Below are 22,908 nucleotides of genomic sequence, written 5' to 3'. Positions count from 1 at the left end.
TGTAATCCCACTGTACTGTATTGTTTTACAGGATACGTATGGCTATAGTGTAATCCCACTGTACTGTATTATTTAACAGGATACATATGGCTATAGTGTAATCCCACTGTACTGTATTGTTTAACAGGATACATATGGCTATAGTGTAATCCCACTGTACTGTATTGTTTTACAGGATACTATGGCTATAGTGTAATCCCACTGTACTGTATTGTTTAACAGGATACATATGGCTATAGTGTAATCCCACTGTACTGTATTGTTTTACAGGATACGTATGGCTATATAGTGTAATCCCACTGTACTGTATTATTTAACAGGATACATATGGCTATAGTGTAATCCCACTGTACTGTATTATTTAACAGGATACATATGGCTATAGTGTAGGACCAGATCACTTGGCCAACACTGAAGTGCTGCTGTCCTGTTCCCAGTCCGCTCCCAATGGCCCTCCGATCGGTTTTCCAACCTCCAACGGGGACAACTCTTACCTTCTCAGCGACCACGCTCAGACCATGTACAGTCCACAGCAACTCCGGGCCCCGTTACCCAGCCTGGGCGGGATTAGCCAGGCCCAACAGAGACATTTAAAGGGTCACATGGCTCAGAGCAGCTTCGAAAATCCAGTTGACTTATCCAGTAGTAAATTAGTTGGTTTAAATAGACATATAAAGGAAGAAGCAGTACCACAACATCACCATGGTTACGGTGGTGGTAACCATCCAACAGTCACTTCCTCCATGACGATAGGGATACCCAGCCAAGCTTGTGGTAAGATGATTTTTACCTTATTTATATATACTATATATGTATATCTAGCCAGTTGTTTTCACAAGGATATTTTTGTAAGCTTAAAAGGTCCCCATGGTTGTGAAAATTTGATCCTTGAACATTAAAATCGAATAATTATATACATATGTACACTGTTGAAGCTAAATCAGGGAAGAAATCACGAAAATAATATAATTGCGAGAAATAGGTCACACTATTGGTTCGCTTGAAGGATTTTCCTAGAAACCTTTATTGTGATTCTGTACATTTTGTATATATATTTAAAATAATGTTAATCTGGGGACAGATATAGCAGAAGAAAAGCATACATCTGTCACGCAAGTTTTAATTCATTCATAATTGTAATTGATTGTAATTAAATGGCATTGTATCCAGGTGTGAGATGCAGGTCCATTGTGCCTTTTGTTCGTCACTGTTTTTCAAGATTTGACATAATTTAACCAGAACTTAACACATTTCAATGATTTGACGAAGAGGTGGCAAGGACCGACATGAAAATTGATAAAAAAATTGGTAGATTAAATACTGGTAACTGTAATGACATTTCTTTGACAATGTGTAGCCAATAAGGGGAATTGATTGTTTGAGCATTCCCTGTCATCAATTATTCATACCCGTAAGTCCACATTCAAGTGCAGGTTTACTGCTTGTAATCCAATAGAGGCCAATTTAAAGGATAAAAAAACACCAATTCGAAAGCATTTAGCTTCTTGTGTAAATTAATTTTCAATAAAATAGTTTGAAATGATCCAAATTTTCTTTTATTAAGAATATCAAGTGTAATTTTTCATTGAAAAACTTGCTTTAAAAACTAGGTTATTGAGATCATGAATTTTTTATAAGCATTTTTCAGCCTTGTATGTAATCAAAACAAGCAAGTGGCATGACTTGGTGATTAATCAATGTTACAGAAGTAATTCTAGAGATCAAATGGACTCGGTGAAGCACAGTCTGTGCCTTCCATTGTCTCCAGCTATTTCCTACTGTTATGTGTGGATTTGATCCAATTTGTAAATTACAACCAGAGGGCTGTAAATGTTGGTGACTTGTGTCATCCCGCTCGTCTCCTCACCAATCCATGGGTTTGTTTGCCCAAGGCTCCAATACCAACTCACAGCTAGTGTGGGAAAATTTGAAAGTGACACAGGTGACGACGGTTTGTAAATTATCAATAATCAGACAGACCTTGTCGGTGTACCGGCTAAGACAACTACACCTTAAACTGTTACTGATAAGCCTGTCCTCCAGAACAATGCTATCAAAATTTGGCTAGCCTTTGTCTTAGGTCCAGTCTAACTACACTAGATACCATGTGGATTAAGATTTAAAGATTCTGTTGGTTGGTGTAGTACAACACGATGTAAATGTTGTCGGATTAATACAAGGAATTCAAGGATTATATAATTAGTTACAACAGCACCATGTTAGCACCACATCAGGAATTTTTGTTCGACGATTTTCAACAGTATGCTTTTGAAACACCATTTGGTTATGAAAGTAAGTTTTGTTGTGATCAAATCAATCATAACTGGTGATATAATATTTGCTTTACATCAATATCTACCAATCAATATTTTACTCCATGCTTACTTATGAAGGATTGTGTACGTCCTACCTAAGGGATGTACATTATTACTGCTCCTTTACTTTTATAAATCTGTATAATATATATATATACTATTCCGAATTTGCATATTACAGAGTTATAAGCACTTGTGGGTAGGTATTGATTGTGACGTCATGTGTTTGCGAGTGTAATGTCATACGTTTCAGAGAAAACGACGTGAATTACGCTCACAAAATAATGACGTAACAATCGATACCTACCCGCAAGGGAGCTAACTCTGTAATATGCAAAGACGGAATTATAAACCGCTTTAATTTGGTGAATACAATATTTTGCGTCAACATTATTTTCATCATGTTCATAAATATATTTATTTGCAATCAAGGGCTTTTACTGAAAATGGTGCATTTATATTTATTTTTTATACAATTATTCGTGAAACATTCAAATTCACATTTAATCTCTCGTGAAAATTAGTATTTCGCAAAAATAAATTACTGGTGTATGTGTATTCATTGATTGAAAATTGATAGTAATTTCTGTAAAATGAAAATATTTGTAGAATAATAGTTTTGGTCGGTGTTATAAATTCACTAATGACCTTATAATGTTGATGTCGGAAATGTGTTACTGAATATATATATATACCATCTCTAAATCTATTTTGTTTTCTATATTAGATATATACCGGAAGTTCAAATGTGTTGCAAAAATTTAGAGAAGGCCGCAATTTTGTAACAATATATTCAAATCCTGACGTCAAGTTATGATGTCATAAAAGATTTCCAGCCATTGAGAAGCGCTCCAGGTTATATTATACTAGTAACATATACAAAAATATTACTTGAGCGAAGTCACTGGATATCAGGCGAATTAGATGATAAATTATATAGATCAGTGAAGGAACAAGCATTTCCTATAAGCAATGATTAATCATGTTAACTTTTATTTTCAGATGCATCTCACATGGTGGCAGGGTCCCTTACACCACCAGAAAAAATCAATGGAGAGTTAGGTCCCATGGCAACCTCCAGCCCTCTCAGCATTAGTACGATAGCCCAGACATTAGCAGCGCCCCCAAGTCCCATCTCAACTCCGTCCCCAAGGTTCTCGTCAAATGGCTACGAACACCCTCCACATCGAAGGTAACAATTTGCTGAAATATATTTCGGATTTGTATACATTACAAATTTACGGAACATTTCCTGTTGTAGGTAGATATTTATTATCACACCATAATTTTATGTGAAGATATTGGTCTTTTTCTCTTCAAAAGATTATGTTCTGATAACAAACACTTGACATGACAACCAATACAAATTTGTCTTAGTCCCGTGGTTGGTCTTTATAGACAGGTTTGACTTAAATTGTGTTTTAAAATCTATGGATTTAAAAATGGGCTTGTTACATAATACCAACTATAAGAAAAAGAATACATTTTTGTACAGTAGCTCAAAAGTCAACTAGAGGTCCAGAGGTCAACTCCAATTTAATATTACATTTACATATAGGTCAGAGTTCAATTCTGGAGGTTAGAGGTCAGTTTTGATATATACTGGGCTCAGAGGGACTCTCTACAACACATTCTACAGCACTGTCTGGTGGTAGCTTGATTCACACATGGAAACCTTTGATATCTGAATTTCCTTAAACTTCAAGCACATCAAAAACGCTTTTCAAACTAGTTATTTCTGTTATAGATATGAGCTTAAGAAAAGGCTTCCAAATTTACTTAACATACAAGGTGTATATATTGAACATTTTGTTATGAACATCGCCTCATTTCACAAAATAGACAAATTGTTGACATAACATAAAGAAGTGTATTCATTTCAGATTTTAATGTTCATGTGTAATAGATATTGTGCACAGTAGTAGATGTTAAGGATCTGTAGAAAATTGCATACATTAGCAAGTAGATTACAATTTGATTACTGTCTGAATACATGGGGGTTGTGAGAAAGCTTGGCAGACCGATCTTCTCTATTGATGTTGTACACCTAGAGATTCAATGAAGCATGATAAAGTTATATTGTTTTATACAAACACTTTATGTCAATGTGTAATTCACATTTCATAATTTCTCAAAACTTCCCTCCCACGCTGTTGATATGTGGTAATAAGGTTGTCTTGACATTCTGCATCAAGCCTCCACCACTGTATATATATAATCCAGTGCTGTGGCTGACTTGTAGAAATATCTGACATTCTACCACATTCCTCTACCTCTGGACCATGGTCGCTGTTAATACTGTTAATACGTCTGACATTCTGCTACAAGCACTCTGTCTCTCGTCCATGGTGGCTGATGCAAAAAAATATTCTGCCACTAGCCTGCCAGCTGTGGACCATGGTGGCTGAGTGGTTAGGGTGTCTGACATTCTAACATGAGCCCTCCACCTCTGGACCATGGTGGCTAAGAGGTTAGGGTGTCTGACATTCTAACACTAGCCCTCCACCTCTGGACCATGGTGACTGAGTGGTTAGGGTGTCTGACATTCTAACACGAGCCCTCCACCTCTGGACCATGGTGGCTAAGTGGTTAGGGTGTCTGACATTCTAACACTAGCCCTCCACCTCTGGACCATGGTGACTGAGTGGTTAGGGTGTCTGACATTCTAACACTAGCCCTCTACCTCTGGGCCATGGTGGCTGAGTGGTTAAGGTGTCTGACATTGAAATACACGAGCCTGCCACCTGTGGACCATGGTGGCTGAGTGGTTAGGGTGTCTGATATTCTTAACACTAGCCCTCCACCTCTGGACTATGGTGGCTCAGTGGTTAGGGTGTCTGACATTCTACCAAACGAGTAGCCCACCTCCTCTGAGACATAAAGCTGTAAAGTGGTTTTGTGTTCCAACATTCTAACACTAGCACTGTTACAGCGGTTAGTTTACTCTAATCCTATTGTCTTGGCTATGTAATACTGGAGAGCTTTGTTACTGCAGTTAGTATACTCTAATCATATTGTCTTGGCTTCGTAGTACCTGAGGGTTTCGTTTCTGCAGTTAGTATACTCTAATACTATTGTCTTGGCTTCGTAGTACCTGAGTGTTTTGTTTCTGCAGTTAGTATACTCTAATACTATTGTCTTGGCTATATAATACTGGAAACATACTCTAATTCTATTGCCTTGGTTGTGTAATACTGCTTCTGGTACCACATTCACCATTAAATCGTGTAGTACATCATCTGAACTCTTTATTCCTCATCACAAAATGGTATATTTGTGACATTTACTAAGAAGTGGGGAACCATAATAATTTTGTGACACTCACAAGCTGTTAAGGGACACATTTATATGTGCACATAATATAACTGTTACCTTTTATGGCCAGGAATGAGTAAATTAGAAGCTTTCTTCTGATCTTCCCAAAATATCACTGTAATATTTCTAGTAATCAGTGGTGCTTGATGCCAAAGTAACCGTTTGATCTGGAGAGGGTAAATGCTCTATAGATCAGTGAACCCTGTGAGTACTGTGGACAAGTCTGCTGCCTTTGAAGGACCAGTCCTGTACTTGTCTGTGAATGTAGGCCCTGCTGGGCATCGTCTTTTATCTCTGAGTACTATAGTGTCAAAGGCAGATGTTAGGCCATTGACTCTGATGGTACCAGTCTTATTATGAACAGGACAGACTACTGATAGATATCTGATATAGTACTGTTTACTTCATAGAATGACTGTTTCAATGTAAAATTTCCTTCATCCAAATTTTTTTCATTAAGTATATCTGCATTTGATTGTGAATATTATTAAAATTTAGATTCTAAGTTTGCAAAGGACAGACAGAAGAAGACTAGAATTATGTTTTCCCACTAATCACCTTAAGTGGTACACAATTAGTTATTTACATTCTCCAAAATCAAGTTAATCTAATCTAAATCAGACATAAAATTATTTAGGAGCTTATAATTATAGTTGGTCAAAGAAGTAGAGTGGCTAGGGTGTTCTGACACAGTACCAGTTTACTACTAGCGAGCCCTCCACCTTTTGGTAATTGACACCCACTTGGGGCAGATGTCTCAAGGAACTAAACCTGGCATGTCCATATATTATATGACCCTATATATAGCTACCATAATCCACCCAATAAGTGTCCAGGGCGATAAAAAAAAATGAAGAAAAAATGAAAAGGTGCTTAACAAGACAAAATGATTGCAAACCTACACAGTTTTGTTTAGTTTTGGTCTTCATTTATGGCCAGGCAATTGAAATTGAGACCTCAAAAAGGAAGAGGGGCTCTTATAGGGACATGTGTGTTTATTGGGTCGAGTACAGTAGCTGTAATATGATTTAAATATCATATAAAATCATTAGATAGCTATTTGTTAGCAAAATCATTTATTGAGCATATAATTGACCTTTAGTTCATGATAAAATTTGAGTCTTAAAAACATCAAGATCAATCATGAGTCTTAAAAAATAGATTTATAATCAATTGAGAATCTTGAACTTAAAAATAAACATGACCCGTTTTTATCTTTTTCAGTCAATACCAAGACCAGAGATTGACAAGGTGAGTGGCCATTGATACTTTACTTACAACAATGCATTCCACAAGGAATTCACTGGTATTTCAATACCTGTAGCCTTTGTATTGTGACAATGATGTACTGATGTGACATTGATTGGTTGGGTATGCGGTTTCGGTCAGTGACAACACCGGTACCCTACAGTTGTTACACTAGTGGATCATGATAAGCTGTTGTATCCCGAGTGTTTCACCTGTCTTATATTGAGGTTATATTTGGGTATGATGTCACTGACAAAAAGCCTCCGACCAGCTGGTCACATGAAGCCTAGGTCTTGGCTGGTGTGGAGGTTTAGGTTATAACCTCTACTCGAGACCTTACCCCTCCTCCTATCTCAACATGCTGGCTTAGGGACAACTACATAGGTTTTGGTCTAGGTCTTCTATATGTACTCATCCTCTTAATGTCATCTGTGCATTCTGATAGACAGAGAGAAGACCCCCACATGCATGTGTGCAGAAACTTTGATATACAAAAACTGATTTTAAAAATACAATAATAATAATAAAAGAATACTATGATCTTAGCATTGGTTAGTTTATTAGGTTTTAGATTTTCTTGCCATGATGTTGACAATGAAATCCTCTTCAATCTGTGATCAGTGTTGAGGTAGAGGAGGGTTTTCTCACCTGTCTAGTTAAGGCCGGGGGAATGAAAAGCTTTGTCCTGTAAAGATATGATCAGTCATTGTTTGCTACTGCAAGTCACATTCCTCAACGCCTAGTTAGCTTAATACCCAATTGTTGACTGTATACAAAGCCGACAGTACTAAGAGAAAAGTAAGGCGGACACATGTGCAGGAGTTTTACCCCGAGTACCAACATTTCAAAACCTGATGACCCATACCCAGGTACAATACAGAATAAACTCAAGTCAAGTTTTCATGGAAAAATAAGACTGAATGATAGAAAAAACAAGAGAAAATGAGATAATAAATTAAATGTTAACATTATACTTAACCATACATGGAGCAACATATGTTGGTTTGGGATGTGAACTTTGCATTACAATTATAAGCCCATTTGTTCTTAATTATCTAATAACAGTTTGAATTCTTACATTCATATATATATATATAGATATCACTTTTATGAATTAAATTTAGTGAATAATGGTCTAAATTCCACGTTTTTATGCCCCTGTCATGAATTAAAGAGGGGGTGAGGGGGATATCATTGATACTAAAATTGATACCTGTAAGATGATTTTATTTCTTGTGCGGTGATAAGAAAAAACCAAACCATACTGTTTCTTTCAACTGCTTTAACATTTTGATTTAGCAGTGAAGATTAATATATATATTTTTTGTTGTTACAGAGAAGCGATGAGAACCTACTTAAAAGACCGAGGCGACCAGATATTAGTAATTTTACATGCAAAAGTTGCACAAAAGTCATATGGTAATGAGAAAAGGTCAGTAGCACAATAATGAGTGGTGAGCATACACATAATGATTTTAAGCACAATGTTTCAAACAGAATGCTTGCTGTTGATTAATTATAAACTGCTATTCACAACTTCTTTGAGTTAAGCTTCTTATCAAAAGCTTTTGATAGCTACTCTCCATCTTGGTCACTCTCATTGTTGATGCTAGATAGTGTTGGCACATCACTCCACGTAACCTCACAGGAGTCTATCTAGAGAATGCATGCTGAATTTCTAGATTTTGAGATACTAAAACAATGTTGATTATTCCCCCCTTCCTGTAGTTGTGACATCTTATTTTGACCTGATTGATGTGATTTACAATCACCAGAAGGCGACACTGATACTGGTTATTGTACGTTACCTGTGTTGTATTGGTATCTAAAAACTCTGTATCGAAAGTTTTTAGATTAATGGCAAGATAAACTGAATTAATTTCCTATGTTTTCTGATACATATAATATCAGTGAAAACTCTTTGCTGTTTTTACAGATTTTTTTGTCCGCCTCCCTGTATTTATTTATTTGGAAATGGGTGGAAGAAGAAAAAGGAGGAACTGGAGAGGGACGCCGCGACAGATCATGATTCTATTGTGTGTGCCTTCATGGGGATCGGAAATTCTGACCAGGAGATGGTCCAGCTGAACCTGGAGGGGAAGGTGAGGAATCAAGATAGTAGAGAGGCGAGGAATCAAGATACTAGATAGGCGAGGAATCAAGATACTAGATAGGCGAGGGATCAAGATACTAGATAGGCGAGGGATCAAGATACTAGATAGGCGGGGAAGGTGAGGCGAGGAATCAAGATAGTAGATAGGCGAGGAATCAAGATACTAGATAGGCGAGGAATCAAGATACTAGATAGGCGAGGAATCAAGATACTAGATAGGCGAGGAATCAAGATACTAGATAGGCGAGGAATCAAGATACTAGATAGGCGAGGAATCAAGATACTAGATAGGCGAGGAATCAAGATACTAGATAGGCGAGGAATCAAGATACTAGATAGGCGAGGAATCAAGATACTAGATAGGCGAGGAATCAAGATACTAGATAGGCGAGGAATCAAGATACTAGATAGGCGAGGAATCAAGATACTAGATAGGCGAGGAATCAAGATACTAGATAGGCGAGGAATCAAGATACTAGATAGGCGAGGAATCAAGATACTAGATAGGCGAGGAATCAAGATACTAGATAGGCGAGGAATCAAGATACTAGATAGGCGAGGAATCAAGATACTAGATAGGCGAGGAATCAAGATACTAGATAGGCGAGGAATCAAGATACTAGATAGGCGAGGAATCAAGATACTAGATAGGCGAGGAATCAAGATACTAGATAGGCGAGGAATCAAGATACAGATAGATAGGCGAGGAATCAAGATACTAGATAGGCGAGGAATCAAGATATAGATAGGCGAGGAATCAAGATACTAGATAGGCGAGGGATCAAGATACTAGATAGGCGAGGAATCAAGATACTAGATAGGCGAGGAATCAAGATACTAGATAGGCGAGGAATCAAGATACTAGATAGGCGAGGAATCAAGATACTAGATAGGCGAGGAATCAAGATACTAGATAGGCGAGGGATCAAGATACTAGATAGGCGAGGAATCAAGATACTAGATAGGCGAGGAATCAAGATACTAGATAGGCGAGGGATCAAGATACTAGATAGGCGAGGGATCAAGATACTAGATAGGCGAGGGATGGATCAAGATACTAGATAGGCGAGGGATCAAGATACTAGATAGGCGAGGGATCAAGATACTAGATAGGCGAGGGATCAAGATACTAGATAGGCGAGGAATCAAGATACTAGATAGGCGAGGGATCAAGATAAGGGATCAAGATACTAGATAGGCGAGGGATCAAGATACTAGATAGGCGAGGAATCAAGATACTAGATAGGCGAGGAATCAAGATACTAGATAGGCGAGGAATCAAGATACTAGGTAGGCGAGGAATCAAGATACTAGATAGGCGAGGGATCAAGATACTAGGTAGGCGAGGAATCAAGATACTAGATAGGCGAGGGATCAAGATACTAGATAGGCGAGGAATCAAGATACTAGATAGGCGAGGAATCAAGATACTAGATAGGCGAGGAATCAAGATACTAGATAGGCGAGGAATCAAGATACTAGGTAGGCGAGGAATCAAGATACTAGATAGGCGGGAATCAAGATACTAGATAGGCGAGGAATCAAGATACTAGTAGGCGAGGAATCAAGATACTAGATAGGCGAGGAATCAAGATACTAGGAGGCGAGGAATCAAGATACTAGGTAGGCGAGGAATCAAGATACTAGATAGGCGAGGAATCAAGATACTAGATAGGCGAGGAATTCAAGATAGTAGATAGGCGAGGAATCAAGATACTAGATAGGCGAGGAATCAAGATACTAGATAGGCGAGGAATCAAGATACTAGATAGGCGAGGAATCAAGATACTAGATAGGCGAGGAATCAAGATACTAGATAGGCGAGGAATCAAGATACTAGATAGGCGAGGAATCAAGATACTAGATAGGCGAGGAATCAAGATACTAGATAGGCGAGGAATCAAGATAGTAGATAGGCGAGGAATCAAGATACTAGATAGGCGAGGAATCAAGATACTAGATAGGCGAGGAATCAAGATACTAGATAGGCGAGGAATCAAGATACTAGATAGGCGAGGAATCAAGATACTAGATAGGCGAGGGATCAAGATACTAGATAGGCGAGGAATCAAGATACTAGATAGGCGAGGGATCAAGATACTAGATAGGCGAGGAATCAAGATACTAGATAGGCGAGGGATGGATCAAGATACTAGATAGGCGAGGGATCAAGATACTAGATAGGCGAGGAATCAAGATACTAGATAGGCGAGGGAATCAAGATACTAGGTAGGCGAGGAATCAAGATACTAGGTAGGCGAGGATCAAGATACTAGGTAGGCGAGGAATCAAGATACTAGATAGGCGAGGAATCAAGATACTAGATAGGCGAGGAATCAAGATACTAGATAGGCGAGGAATCAAGATACTAGATAGGCGAGGAATCAAGATACTAGATAGGCAAGGGATCAAGATACTAGATAGGCGAGGAATCAAGATACTAGATAGGCGAGGAATCAAGATACTAGATAGGCGAGGAATCAAGATAGTAGATAGGCGAGGAATCAAGATAGTAGATAGGCGAGGAATCAAGATACTAGATAGGCGAGGAATCAAGATACTAGATAGGCGAGGAATCAAGATACTAGATAGGCGAGGAATCAAGATACTAGATAGGCGAGGAATCAAGATACTAGATAGGCGAGGAATCAAGATACTAGATAGGCGAGGAATCAAGATACTAGATAGGCGAGGGATCAAGATACTAGATAGGCGAGGAATCAAGATACTAGGTAGGCGAGGAATCAAGATACTAGATAGGCGAGGAATCAAGATACTAGATAGGCGAGGAATCAAGATACTAGATAGGCGAGGAATCAAGATACTAGATAGGCGAGGGGATGTGTGAACTCATTCACCCCTAAAGACACATTTGAGCCCTTCTAATACAAAGGCTGGAAGGGTTTATTATGAATTTTCAGGGGTCAACTTAATGTATATAATAATTAGATCTTCATATTATAATTATAATTCTATACATGGGATCAGAAAATATGGATAAAACTTTTAAAGTAAAATGTTATTAATCTCATAAAGTAAAACAAATTAATTTTAAGTGGAATATAGAACAATAAAGTCGGCAATACATTAAAAAATATTTATATTTCCTAACCAAATAATTGATGTAAAGTATACTAAAGATAGTATTTAATGAAACACATCTAGGCTCTTCTTGTTCATAATGAAATTTTAGGGTTGAATCTTTATCTTTTATAATGTATCAATAAATATAATAGTGATATATAGAGCTACACATTTTCTCGATTTCCTATTTCCTGACATGTTGGTTTTGATTTGGTGTTTCAGAATTATTGTGCTGCTAAGACATTGTATATATCGGACTCTGATAAGAGAAAACACTTCATGTTAACGGTGAAGATGTTTTACGGCTGTGACCAAGAAATTGGTGTCTTCAATAGTAAACGTATCAAAGTCATATCAAAACCCTCCAAAAAGAAACAGTCATTGAAAAATGCTGATTGTAAGTATAAACTGACCTGGAGTCAATAAAATACTGAAAATCATCAGTAAAATAAAGGATCTTGGTGTGTATGCCAAGTTTTAAACTAAGGAAAGATCATTTAAGATGGTCCAAGAGTGACGATAGCCAGATATTATAACAGGGATTATATTTTCATGATTTTACGAAAATTTGTTCTATGAAATATTAAGAAATGATTGAATTATATATATATATATTATGCCGAATTCAGAAAATTTTGATTTGCTAAATTAGTTTTTGTCTAAATGGTGAGAGTTTTTACTCACAAAAATAATTGGCTGTCAGGTATATACGGGGATAACCTTTCCTGTAGAACAGTAATCTGTTTAATATTACAGACATACAAGAGGATTGATGACTCTAGACCAATGTCACACTTTATAGTTGTTTTACATGTATAAGGCCTATAGGTTTGTACATGCCATGCATGTTCTCAACTTACCTGGACAAGTAGTGTTCAGTTGATTCGCCATTTTTCAATCAATAAGGTATCAATCATATTCCCATAGACAATCAATTATGAAAGGTAAAAATGGATTATTAAACATACTGTCCTTTTATCATGCAAAATGTATGTGCAAATCTTCATTTTGAATAATCTTAGATATAGCACTCAATGAACCAAACAATAGATAGTCCTTTGCTTACTGTGACATATGTTTGCATGTGCTATAGTTGATAAAATTCAGGAATAGGCAGAGTGACTAAGGTGGTAAGTGCCTCACTAACTACGATATACTTGTGTTGCAGTATGTATAGCCTCAGGGACAAAAGTAGCACTGTTTAACCGACTCCGCTCTCAAACTGTCAGTACGCGGTACCTCCACGTAGAAAATAGTAACTTCCACGCCAGCTCAACGGAATGGGGTGCTTTTACCATTCATCTGTGTAAGTATTAAAAGTAAAGTTCAGTAAGATATCTGTTATCACTAATGTAAAGTAGTGATATAAGCAGCCAGGGACCTAAGTATCGTGGTGTAAATATTCATTGGAGACCCTGATGACAGGTAACATTGTATCTACTATAAACTAAGTTATTTTCACATACAATTAAATTTTGAGTATTTCGCAGATGGTGAGAAATCACAAGAAAATATTTGGCACAAAAATTTATAAAACACGTATATAATGTACTATATACAACAGAACCATATGAGTTAAAATCAATGATTTAATCACTGTGAAAATAAATGGACACAAAAACGTGAAATTAGGTTACCTTGAATATTAGTTGGTTTACATTATCAGCCAAAGTTAAAGCAATGATAATCTTGTCTGGATACTAAACATTATAATTTCAATGTAATGACTGTGTACGTTCTTTATCATTGTGACATCAAAATTGTTGTGACAGCCATCACAGAAAACAGCTGTTCAAATGGCTGTTCCATCCTTGACGTTAACGAATGATTAATTCATTGTAGATGCGAAATCCCTTGGGATTTCATCATAGAATTGTAACTAAATGTAAATTTAAGCATTGAACGTCTTTCAGTTGGCATTCATAGCCAACATGAATGCTGTTTCATGTTGAATTTGCCTCTGTTCAGTTGGCATTCATATTGTCTATGAATTTGCCTCTGTTCAGTTGGCATTTATAATGGCTATGAATGACAACTGAAAGACGTTCAATGATTAAATAATGGGCATGTTCACACTACTTTTGCTTCACTCACTGTTACAGTTTTAGTGACAAATAATTATAAAAATGTCCATTACATTCTTAAATATGAAAGTTGTTCTATATTACATATCTTAACCTGTATGTAAAACTCTGACGTGTGTTTACAGTGGACGAGAATGAAGGGGAATCAGAAGAGTTCACAGTTCGGGATGGTTACATCCACTACGGTTCTACTATCAAACTAGTCTGCTCTGTCACTGGAATAGCTCTACCTCGCCTTGTAAGTAACAAATCAGGAGGAAACGCAGGGTTTGTGTTGAATGTTCCAGAAATAGGGTCCTTTTTGGATAAAATGTGGTCCCTCTTTAGAATTGGAATGGACCTTCAGGAAAAAAGTGGGGTATTTTTCATTTCCTGTACTTAGAGAGGATAAGGGTATGATGTTAATACAAATTCTGTTAATAGATGATAATGTAATACACGTTTATAACTCACACAATAAATTCATTGTTATAATGTAGCAATTCTCATTTCCCGTCAAAGTTCTTATACCATATCTACAATATGTATATAACAAACCATGTTTATAAAGGTACTTATACCATATCTACAATATGTACATAACAAACCAAGTTTATAAAGAAGTAATGTTGATGGTGCCCAGAGGTTCGTCATAACTGTGTTTTACTGAACTTCCTGGTAGTGAGTGCAAAATCCACATTGGTCAGCTGTAAGGCACTGACTACAGGTCGATGGTTTTTCTCCGGAAACTCAGGCTTTCTTTCACCTCTTAAACAACAATGTCCATAAGTCATTAAATAACCTTGGGTTTTAATGGGACTTTAAATAGGATAAGCCGACATTTGCATATTCAATTTAAACTATTATGTTTTAGAGGTTTGATTGGAAAACTTGCTACACATGTTGCTTTCTTTTTCAAAGGTAATACGAAAAGTTGACAAGCAGACGGCCATCTTGGATGCTGACGACCCTGTGTCTCAACTTCATAAGTGTGCGTTCTACATGAAAGACTCAGAACGCATGTATCTCTGTCTCTCTCAGGAACGAATTATTCAGTTCCAGGTAAAAAAATTCTTACTGAAAACAATTTGGTCCGGGGAAGTAGAACAATATGATAATGAGAAATGAACAATGTCCTTGGGGTTTTGTTAAAAGTGCAGTGTATTGTTTTTCTGGGTTACATCATCGCACTCTGGGACCTAAAAACTTTCTTCTTTTTTTTTGAGCTTCTAACATATCAATTATAAGACTTGTTATAGCTACAAATTTGACGGTCCAGTGATCTGTGACAAAGAATTTACATAAAACCTCAGACTCGGTTGATTTCATTACATATTTTTGTAATTTTCACTCTAAATAATTAAATTGAAGCCATTAAAAACAGAAACAAAAGGATTATCAATCGAGCTGAACATATGTTATACTTTCTATTATCAAAGTCATCATCATTATCTCTTAAAGTGGGGTAATTATCAATATTGAGTCGTAGGCTAACTCAGCACATGTCTAAATATAAAGTTGCTACTGAATCATTTATCTCCCTGATTCCCTCACAATAATTGTTAAGGGAGACGAGACTTGTTTGGTAGAAGTCTTCATTGATTAGTAGTTTTACCTATAATAATAATAAAAATCATAGTTGGTCTGGTCTTTTAATAGAAAGAAGTTTCTGAATATTTTAAATTTTTATTATATAATTATCATCAAAACTTCTGAGTATGCATTTCCAATTATTTGATGTCTAACATTGTGGATAGACAGTGCATATAGGTGATGAAAATAATCAATAAATTTTTACATAAGATATACTTACCATTCTCCTAGTGAGGATTGAAAAGGGATTAATCCCTCTTTATATAATACAAAGTTACATCCCTTTGGTAGGTATCTATCTTGACAACATTATTTTGGAGCATTTTGAAGTAATTTTTTCCGAAAAGTATGATGTTATGCGCACACACACGTGACGTGACAATCAATAACTACTCTCAAATGCTGATAACTCTGTTATATACAGAATAAGACAAGAATTCCCAAAAGATCCCAAAATGACGTAAAGTACGATTTACCATTGAGTATTCCCAACTTTCAGTGATTGTGACGTCACAAAAACCACATAAAAATGTCACATCATAATTACCAGAAAGTGGGATTGATCAACAGTAAATCGTCCTGTACAAACCTTGTTTTGGGATGTCGAAACCCTGGTCAAAGTGTACCAAAGTCCCTATCCTGCCAAGTGTACTAGCCCTCCAAACCAGAGTTTCAAGTAAAGTTGCCTGGTGCCGTTGGTTAATTATTTTCTTACTAAACAAGGGACATCATACACTAGAAAATAAACTCAACAAAATACTAATGGCTGTGTCATTCAGAATGTACAATGTATGTAATTTTGATTTCTTTGACCATTTATCAATGTACTATTTAGATTTAATAGAATGTCATTTTAACAAAACAAAAAACAAAGATGTAAATATTATTGGTTTAAAAGGAGGATTTGTCAAAATGTGATTATTTCTTTTCAAGGCCACACCGTGTCCAAAAGAGCTGAATAAGGAAATGATAAACGATGGAGCTTCCTGGACAATAATCAGCACAGATAAAGCGGAGTACACCTTCTATGAAGGGATGGGGCCGGTCAAGAGTCCTGTCACTCCGGTACCTGTGGTCAGTACGTTACATGTAAGTACAAGTGAGAGAACTGTGTACTGACCGGAGACACACACCAACAACATGCTAATACTTTGTTTGTCAAGGTTCTCTAAGGGAATCTGCTGATTAGTATTTGCTCATGCCCTATATTCATTTTTCATTACGAAAAAAATACCAAATCTCTGATTTGAGAAATAGGCTGCAGTCTTTGTTTCACTAGCAAGGGACCTACCGTATTCAACCCAATAAGCGCCCATGTCCCTATAAGCGCCCCTCCCCCTTTTTGAGGCCTCAATTTCAATTGCCCATGCATAAATAAGGACCAAAATTACATAAAACGGTATTGATTTGCAATAATTTTGACTTATTAGCACCTTTTCATTTTTATCAATTTTTTAAGCGCCCTGGGCGCTTATTGGGTCGAATACGGTATATGTGTTAGCTTTATTCGGGGAATAGATGTTCAAGGACCATTTAAATTGAAAAATTTCAAGGTCATTTTCAGAATGAAAAAAACATTTTAAAAATTCTGAATTTGCAAATATCAAAGTAATCAGTAATTTCCTGTAAATTATTGATAGACCTTCTCCAAAATTATCCCTGATGACTAAAATTTGTCCTGTTCTTTCTTTCCTATGATTTCAAAAAATAATCCATAACTTTATTTGGCTTCATAATTTTCCTGAACATTTACAACTCTAAAACACTCTTGGTATATATAATGCTAATATCTGTGTTTTCTGTTTCAGTTAAATGGAGGAGGTGATGTAGCGATGTTGGAACTGTCTGGTGAGAATTTTACACCTGCCTTAAAGGTTTGGTTCGGTGATGTGGAAGCCGAGACTATGTTCAGGTTAGTATTTCACAATAAACTCAACACAGTTGGCTCCCTTGGCAAGTTTCACTGTGCTTTACAGATCTTAGGATGATTGACTTTAATTACAGTAATGGTCATCTACCTTATTCTATAAAAAATTCCGTATCTGAAACATATGCCTTTATATAAACTGTTATGCCGACTGTGAAACTAGAAAGATTGACACATTTCTAGCTATGCTTCAAGGGAGATAACTCCCACAGTTCCTAATCAATTTAATCCCTCTGTCAAAATGAAATTTCTCTACTTATCGGGAATCAATGAAGTTATTAAAATTTTGATGGTTATAGAAATGATGATAGATGTAGTGAATATGGAAACTAAGCAATACTGTTGGTATCGTATTATGTGTCCACTTTGAAAGGGGAAAAGGTCCTTTGTCTCCTATCCCGTTAAAAAGTGTACATCACAGCCCTTCACTCTCTAGATTAGAGTAGAGGCGATTCATGTGATACAGACATTTCTAGCTGTCATTTTCATTTGCTCATCAGATTTACACTATCTGCTAGTTATTATAAAGTTTCAAGCTTATTTTTATTAAAGGTCCTAATTACTATGAACTATTTTACTTTTGTAGATGTGAAGATACCATGTTTTGTGTAGTACCAGATATTTCAGCCTTCAGAGCGGGATGGCGGTGGGTTCGACAACCCCTACAGGTACGTTTTGTTCTGCCATACATGTCCCTAATTAGTTGGTATGAAAAGATTCTACCTTAAGTGAAGATGATTGTCAATTTGTTTGAGCATTCCTGATTAAACAGTAAAAATAGAAACACTGTCAATTACTTGGAGCATTCCTGATGAAACTGTAAAATAGAAATACAGTGAACTTGCAATAATCTGTTTATTTGCAATTCGCACAGTTTTCACTTGGGATACAGATGTCTGTTTTATCAAGGATCCACTAAGATGTCTTACCAAGAATATTTGTGCAGAAATGTTTCCGAAAAAATCATAAGAATAAAAGTATTCTTACACTGAAGCCAAAAGTTTCATAAAATGTAATTGTTTAAAGTAACATCAGTTTAATATAAGAAATGAATCAAGATAACATAAATTTTTTGATTATGCGTACAAGTGAATAATTTCTGACTAATTTTGTGACAAGTTCTGATTTACTCTCCTGATGTCTGACTACCATTGGTTCTGATTACAGGTGCCTGTTTCTTTAGTACGATGTGATGGTATAATATTTTCTACGGGATTAACATTTACATATACGCCTGAGCCGGGCCCACGGCAGGGCTGTCGGGAAGTTGACCGTATTATCCACGGCCGCACCTCAAGTCCCGACTCAACGTCACATTACAACCTTATGGACGATAGAACTACCCACTGATGAAGCAGGGTTCCTGTGATATTATTAATGAAGTGGCTTCAGCTATCAACTAAGACACTTATTGTGAGGTCAATCACTGTGGAAGGTTCAGTAATTACATGCTTCAGTGACTACAGACTAAATAGTTGAAAGGTCAGACCGTTATAGTGTTCACCTGCCGTTGTCAGAAGTCATATGACACCAAACCCAAATACATACATCACCATGGAGACAATTTAACACTGAGCTCTGATTGGCCACAGTGACATTGAATTCTGATTGGCCACAGTGACAGACATCACCATGGAGACAATATGTGTGTGTTTCAAAATGGATAACATAGTAAATTTAGAATTCTAATGGAGAAAGGATTCAACAACAATTTGTTAAGGTTGAATTTTGTTAGTTCTCATGCTCTTACACAGTGCTAATTTTGCTTTGTAAGCATTCAAAACTGTTACCTCCCTTTCATAGTTTTGTGGATACTCTGAAAAATCCTTGCATAGTTTCTATGATAACATTTCAAAACCACATTTTTTTCTATGTTTTGAGATAAATCAATTGACCAGGTGCAACAAATACTTAACTTATCCATGACCATTAGTTTAAATATATAGTCACAAACAATATTTTTATGTCAATTTTCATTTTATAACATACAAATATTAAATTTTAAAAGTCCCTTTTTAAGATGAAAGTCTTAATCTAGATATTTTTCAAAGGTAGATATTGAAATCGTTATGTGTGATATTTTTTCTAATAGAAGAATATTTCAAAATGCCATGAAAAATAGTTTGCTTGTATGTGCCCCAAGATGGCAGCCATACCTACCTGCTAAGAGGCAGCTCTCTCTCCCCACAGACCTTTTTACTCCTCGAACTGCCAAGCTAATCAGTTGACGAAGCTACTCCTCTTATCCACCATACCAGATATTAATGCAATTTTCTAGACACAATAACTTTCTCATAACCTGTAGTCGGCTTTGTGACCACCTAATTGTGAAACCCACCGTGTACATTTTACTGTAAACCAACTTTTATTCGCGGCTACTTAATTTCGCGAATTCCGTTTCAAAACAAGTTCGCGGAGATTAACTTTTGCGGATCAGACTATCATTCTACTTTCATTATTTTTCCTGACATAAAGTATTTAAAAGGTATTACAAATCTGTTTTTGTGAAACTGCTGTTTACCTGCGTTTATCATTCGTAAGCGTTAATCCTTATACAAACATGTACAGTACGACAGAATAGAACTCACTATCATCACAAATAAACAATGGAATCTGCCAGTATTGGGGACGATCAGTATGCTAACAAAACAAACAAAATAACATCTACTACATGTAGCTAAAAAGGATACCATAACTCAAAATTCTGAGACTTTAGGAAAAAAACAAAAAAACTCGGGAACCAAAGTGAGCCCTTTTGTCCCCTCACCGAAACGAAACTAATGCACCGATTAAGATTTCCATCTGACGTGTCATGGTGACTGACAAAGACACCGTCTCTTGAGAATGGCAGCGTTCTGGGATTATCAGGTTCACTTTTACTGAACTTTGAATTGTTTATTTAGTTTGAATATAGATATTTTACTTCTTAGCAAATATAATCATCTTTATGCTAACAAGGCATTTTGAACTATACAGCCATACAAATGTATCGATAATAATTCACAGAGATTAACTTTTGCGATTTTTCAGTCGATCGTGAAATTCGCGAAAAAAAATTGCACGCGAATAAAAGTTGGTTTACAGTATCCAGCCTACAGATATTACACTTAATTCAGTCAACCTTTATGTCAAGAATATTGTTACATTGGGAACAACCACACTGGAAAACTTGATTTAGAGTATAATATGCAAATACAAAATTATTTGCTTGACTTCGGATTTATATAATATGCAAATACAAAATTGTTTGCTTGAATTCGGTTTTCTATAATATGCAAATACAAAATTGTTTGCTTGACTTCGGATTTATATAATATGCAAATACAAAATTATTAGCTTTCTACAGTTAATTTCTGTACAGAGTAGTAATTGATTAGTGTATGCCACATTAGTTAGTTGATCGAGACGTTTGCTGATCTACCGACTGTAAGACATCTACAATGATAGGTTATAGGCCACAGTTGTACTAATGGCTCCCTGTAGCAGCCCTATAGCAGCCCAGTATATACCACCAGTGTGTAGATAAATGGCAGATTTAGTTTAGCATTACACATGTATATACGTTGTTCAATGAAATCTTTAGACAAAGGCATTTTGAGCTTTTTTGTAAAGCTTCCATTTATGAATTGCTTTCTTTTGCTTTGTAATTTCGCTGCTGAAATTCCTTGTTTAAAGAATTGAAAACGCCCATTTCAACACCAGTAGAGGGTATTTATTTGTTTACATCTAAATATTGAATACTGTCATAAAAAAGTCTCTATATATAGAGAAAAAATTAGTAAATCTTTTAATAAAAAATTATCTTTATAGTAATCATATTTCATTTTAGATATTAAGTTGTCTTTGAAAAATAATGTAAATATCACACATTCAAATTAACAAACTTATCGTAATGAATTTAAACATTCTCCTAATATCTGGTTTTAGAGGGATGAACATCCGTTTAAATGCATATAAAAGTTTAAAAATCGAAATCATGAAGCTAAGCCTACACATTTACCAAACCTGTTATTATCACTCATGTTAACCTCTAAACTTAACAATTAACCTATGAGAAGATGAACATTTGTAGTTACAATCTGTGTAGTGGGAATGTGAAAACATTGATATAGTTATATCATCATTCCTTCGGCTGACAAATGGCAGTATCTATCCGACACATATCATCATATTTGAAGGTCAATATATATATACATTAAAAAAATTTACATGACAGACTGGGAAGGCAGCAGCAGCTTTAGGAAAGATTTAACACATGCTCTGGTAAATTTCTGTAGAATTATGGACCCGAAATATACAGACATCAAAAATTCATCAACTGGTTTTAGGTAAAGAGGCAGCAGGAGTTTTCACATTCTGGTTTCATAGATATGGTTAATGATTTGGGATTGTTTGATAAATATGTTCATAGGCTTATATCAGATCTGTTTACTAATTGTATCATACAAAACTGGTAATAAACTAGTTTCATGCTATACAAAGTAAAGGGACATAACTCTCACAACAGAAGAAAAACATTAAAACACTTATTTAATTTTAGAATGTTGTAGAAGATGTTTTACCTGTTATTGAGTTTAATTTTCCATTTTGCCAAAATTGATGTGCTTCTATTATATATGTATAATTTATATATTAATTTTCTGCTTTTATAGTTAACTTTGTTATGTGAATCTTCCCAATGCATGTTGAGTTTGTTTGAGAACTCATGATACTGCTATAGAAGTGTATATAGGTGTAAATTTGTATTATAAAACTGTATTTCTATATATAAATTTGTAAATATCATACTATTTTTTCTGTCCTAAAGTGCCAGTATAATTTTTTAAAAGATTAAAAAAATTGATGAATTTATATTATTAAACTTATGAATTTGTCACAATATTAAGATACGTGTATTAATGATTGAACCAAAATTTCAGGTATTATGTAAATATGTATTGGTATGTAAATAAATACAAACAACTTCACCTTAAGTTAACTTGGTGTCTTTGTGTTTTATCTACCATGTGGTATGTTGTAGCCACATCTTATATAATTAGCATGGACATGCGGATATATATATTAGATTTCAGAGCAGCACATCAATCATATTAAGTACCAGGGGTAATTGACTGGCAAATGACAATAATGGATAACTTTCATTTATTTTAATACTATAAACATACTGATTTTTGCGGCAGTTTTGATTTAGCAGGGCAAGAAATATCCCAGGTCCGATGGCCTGAGACCAGTAAAATATGATCACGGGCA

General features: G+C 35.8%; 1 protein-coding gene across 4 annotated transcripts in view; it reads left to right on the top strand.

Moving 5' to 3' along the window:
• LOC138329250 (recombining binding protein suppressor of hairless-like) overlaps positions 1-22,629 on the top strand; it is a 33,848-nt gene extending 11,219 nt beyond the window's left edge. For 3 of the 4 annotated variants that reach the window (XM_069276086.1, XM_069276085.1, XM_069276087.1), the window contains exons 2-14: positions 369-774; positions 3,318-3,507; positions 6,855-6,881; positions 8,215-8,310; positions 8,815-8,980; positions 12,298-12,472; positions 13,244-13,381; positions 14,285-14,397; positions 15,060-15,200; positions 16,665-16,820; positions 17,540-17,643; positions 18,245-18,326; positions 18,826-22,629. In XM_069276086.1, coding sequence (XP_069132187.1) covers positions 519-774; positions 3,318-3,507; positions 6,855-6,881; positions 8,215-8,310; positions 8,815-8,980; positions 12,298-12,472; positions 13,244-13,381; positions 14,285-14,397; positions 15,060-15,200; positions 16,665-16,820; positions 17,540-17,643; positions 18,245-18,326; positions 18,826-19,008 — 1,827 coding nt within the window. In that variant the 5' untranslated portion in view covers positions 369-518 and the 3' untranslated portion in view covers positions 19,009-22,629. Of the gene's footprint in view, positions 1-368; positions 775-2,157; positions 2,293-3,317; positions 3,508-6,854; positions 6,882-8,214; positions 8,311-8,814; positions 8,981-12,297; positions 12,473-13,243; positions 13,382-14,284; positions 14,398-15,059; positions 15,201-16,664; positions 16,821-17,539; positions 17,644-18,244; positions 18,327-18,825 lie in introns of those variants that run through there. The other variant, XM_069276088.1, reaches the window with a different exon arrangement.
• The last annotated feature ends 279 nt before the right edge of the window (positions 22,630-22,908 follow it).

Source organism: Argopecten irradians, chromosome 8, assembly GCF_041381155.1.
Source record: "Argopecten irradians isolate NY chromosome 8, Ai_NY, whole genome shotgun sequence".
NCBI classification, from domain to species: domain Eukaryota; kingdom Metazoa; phylum Mollusca; class Bivalvia; order Pectinida; family Pectinidae; genus Argopecten; species Argopecten irradians.
This window is presented reverse-complemented; position numbering and strand designations above follow the sequence as displayed.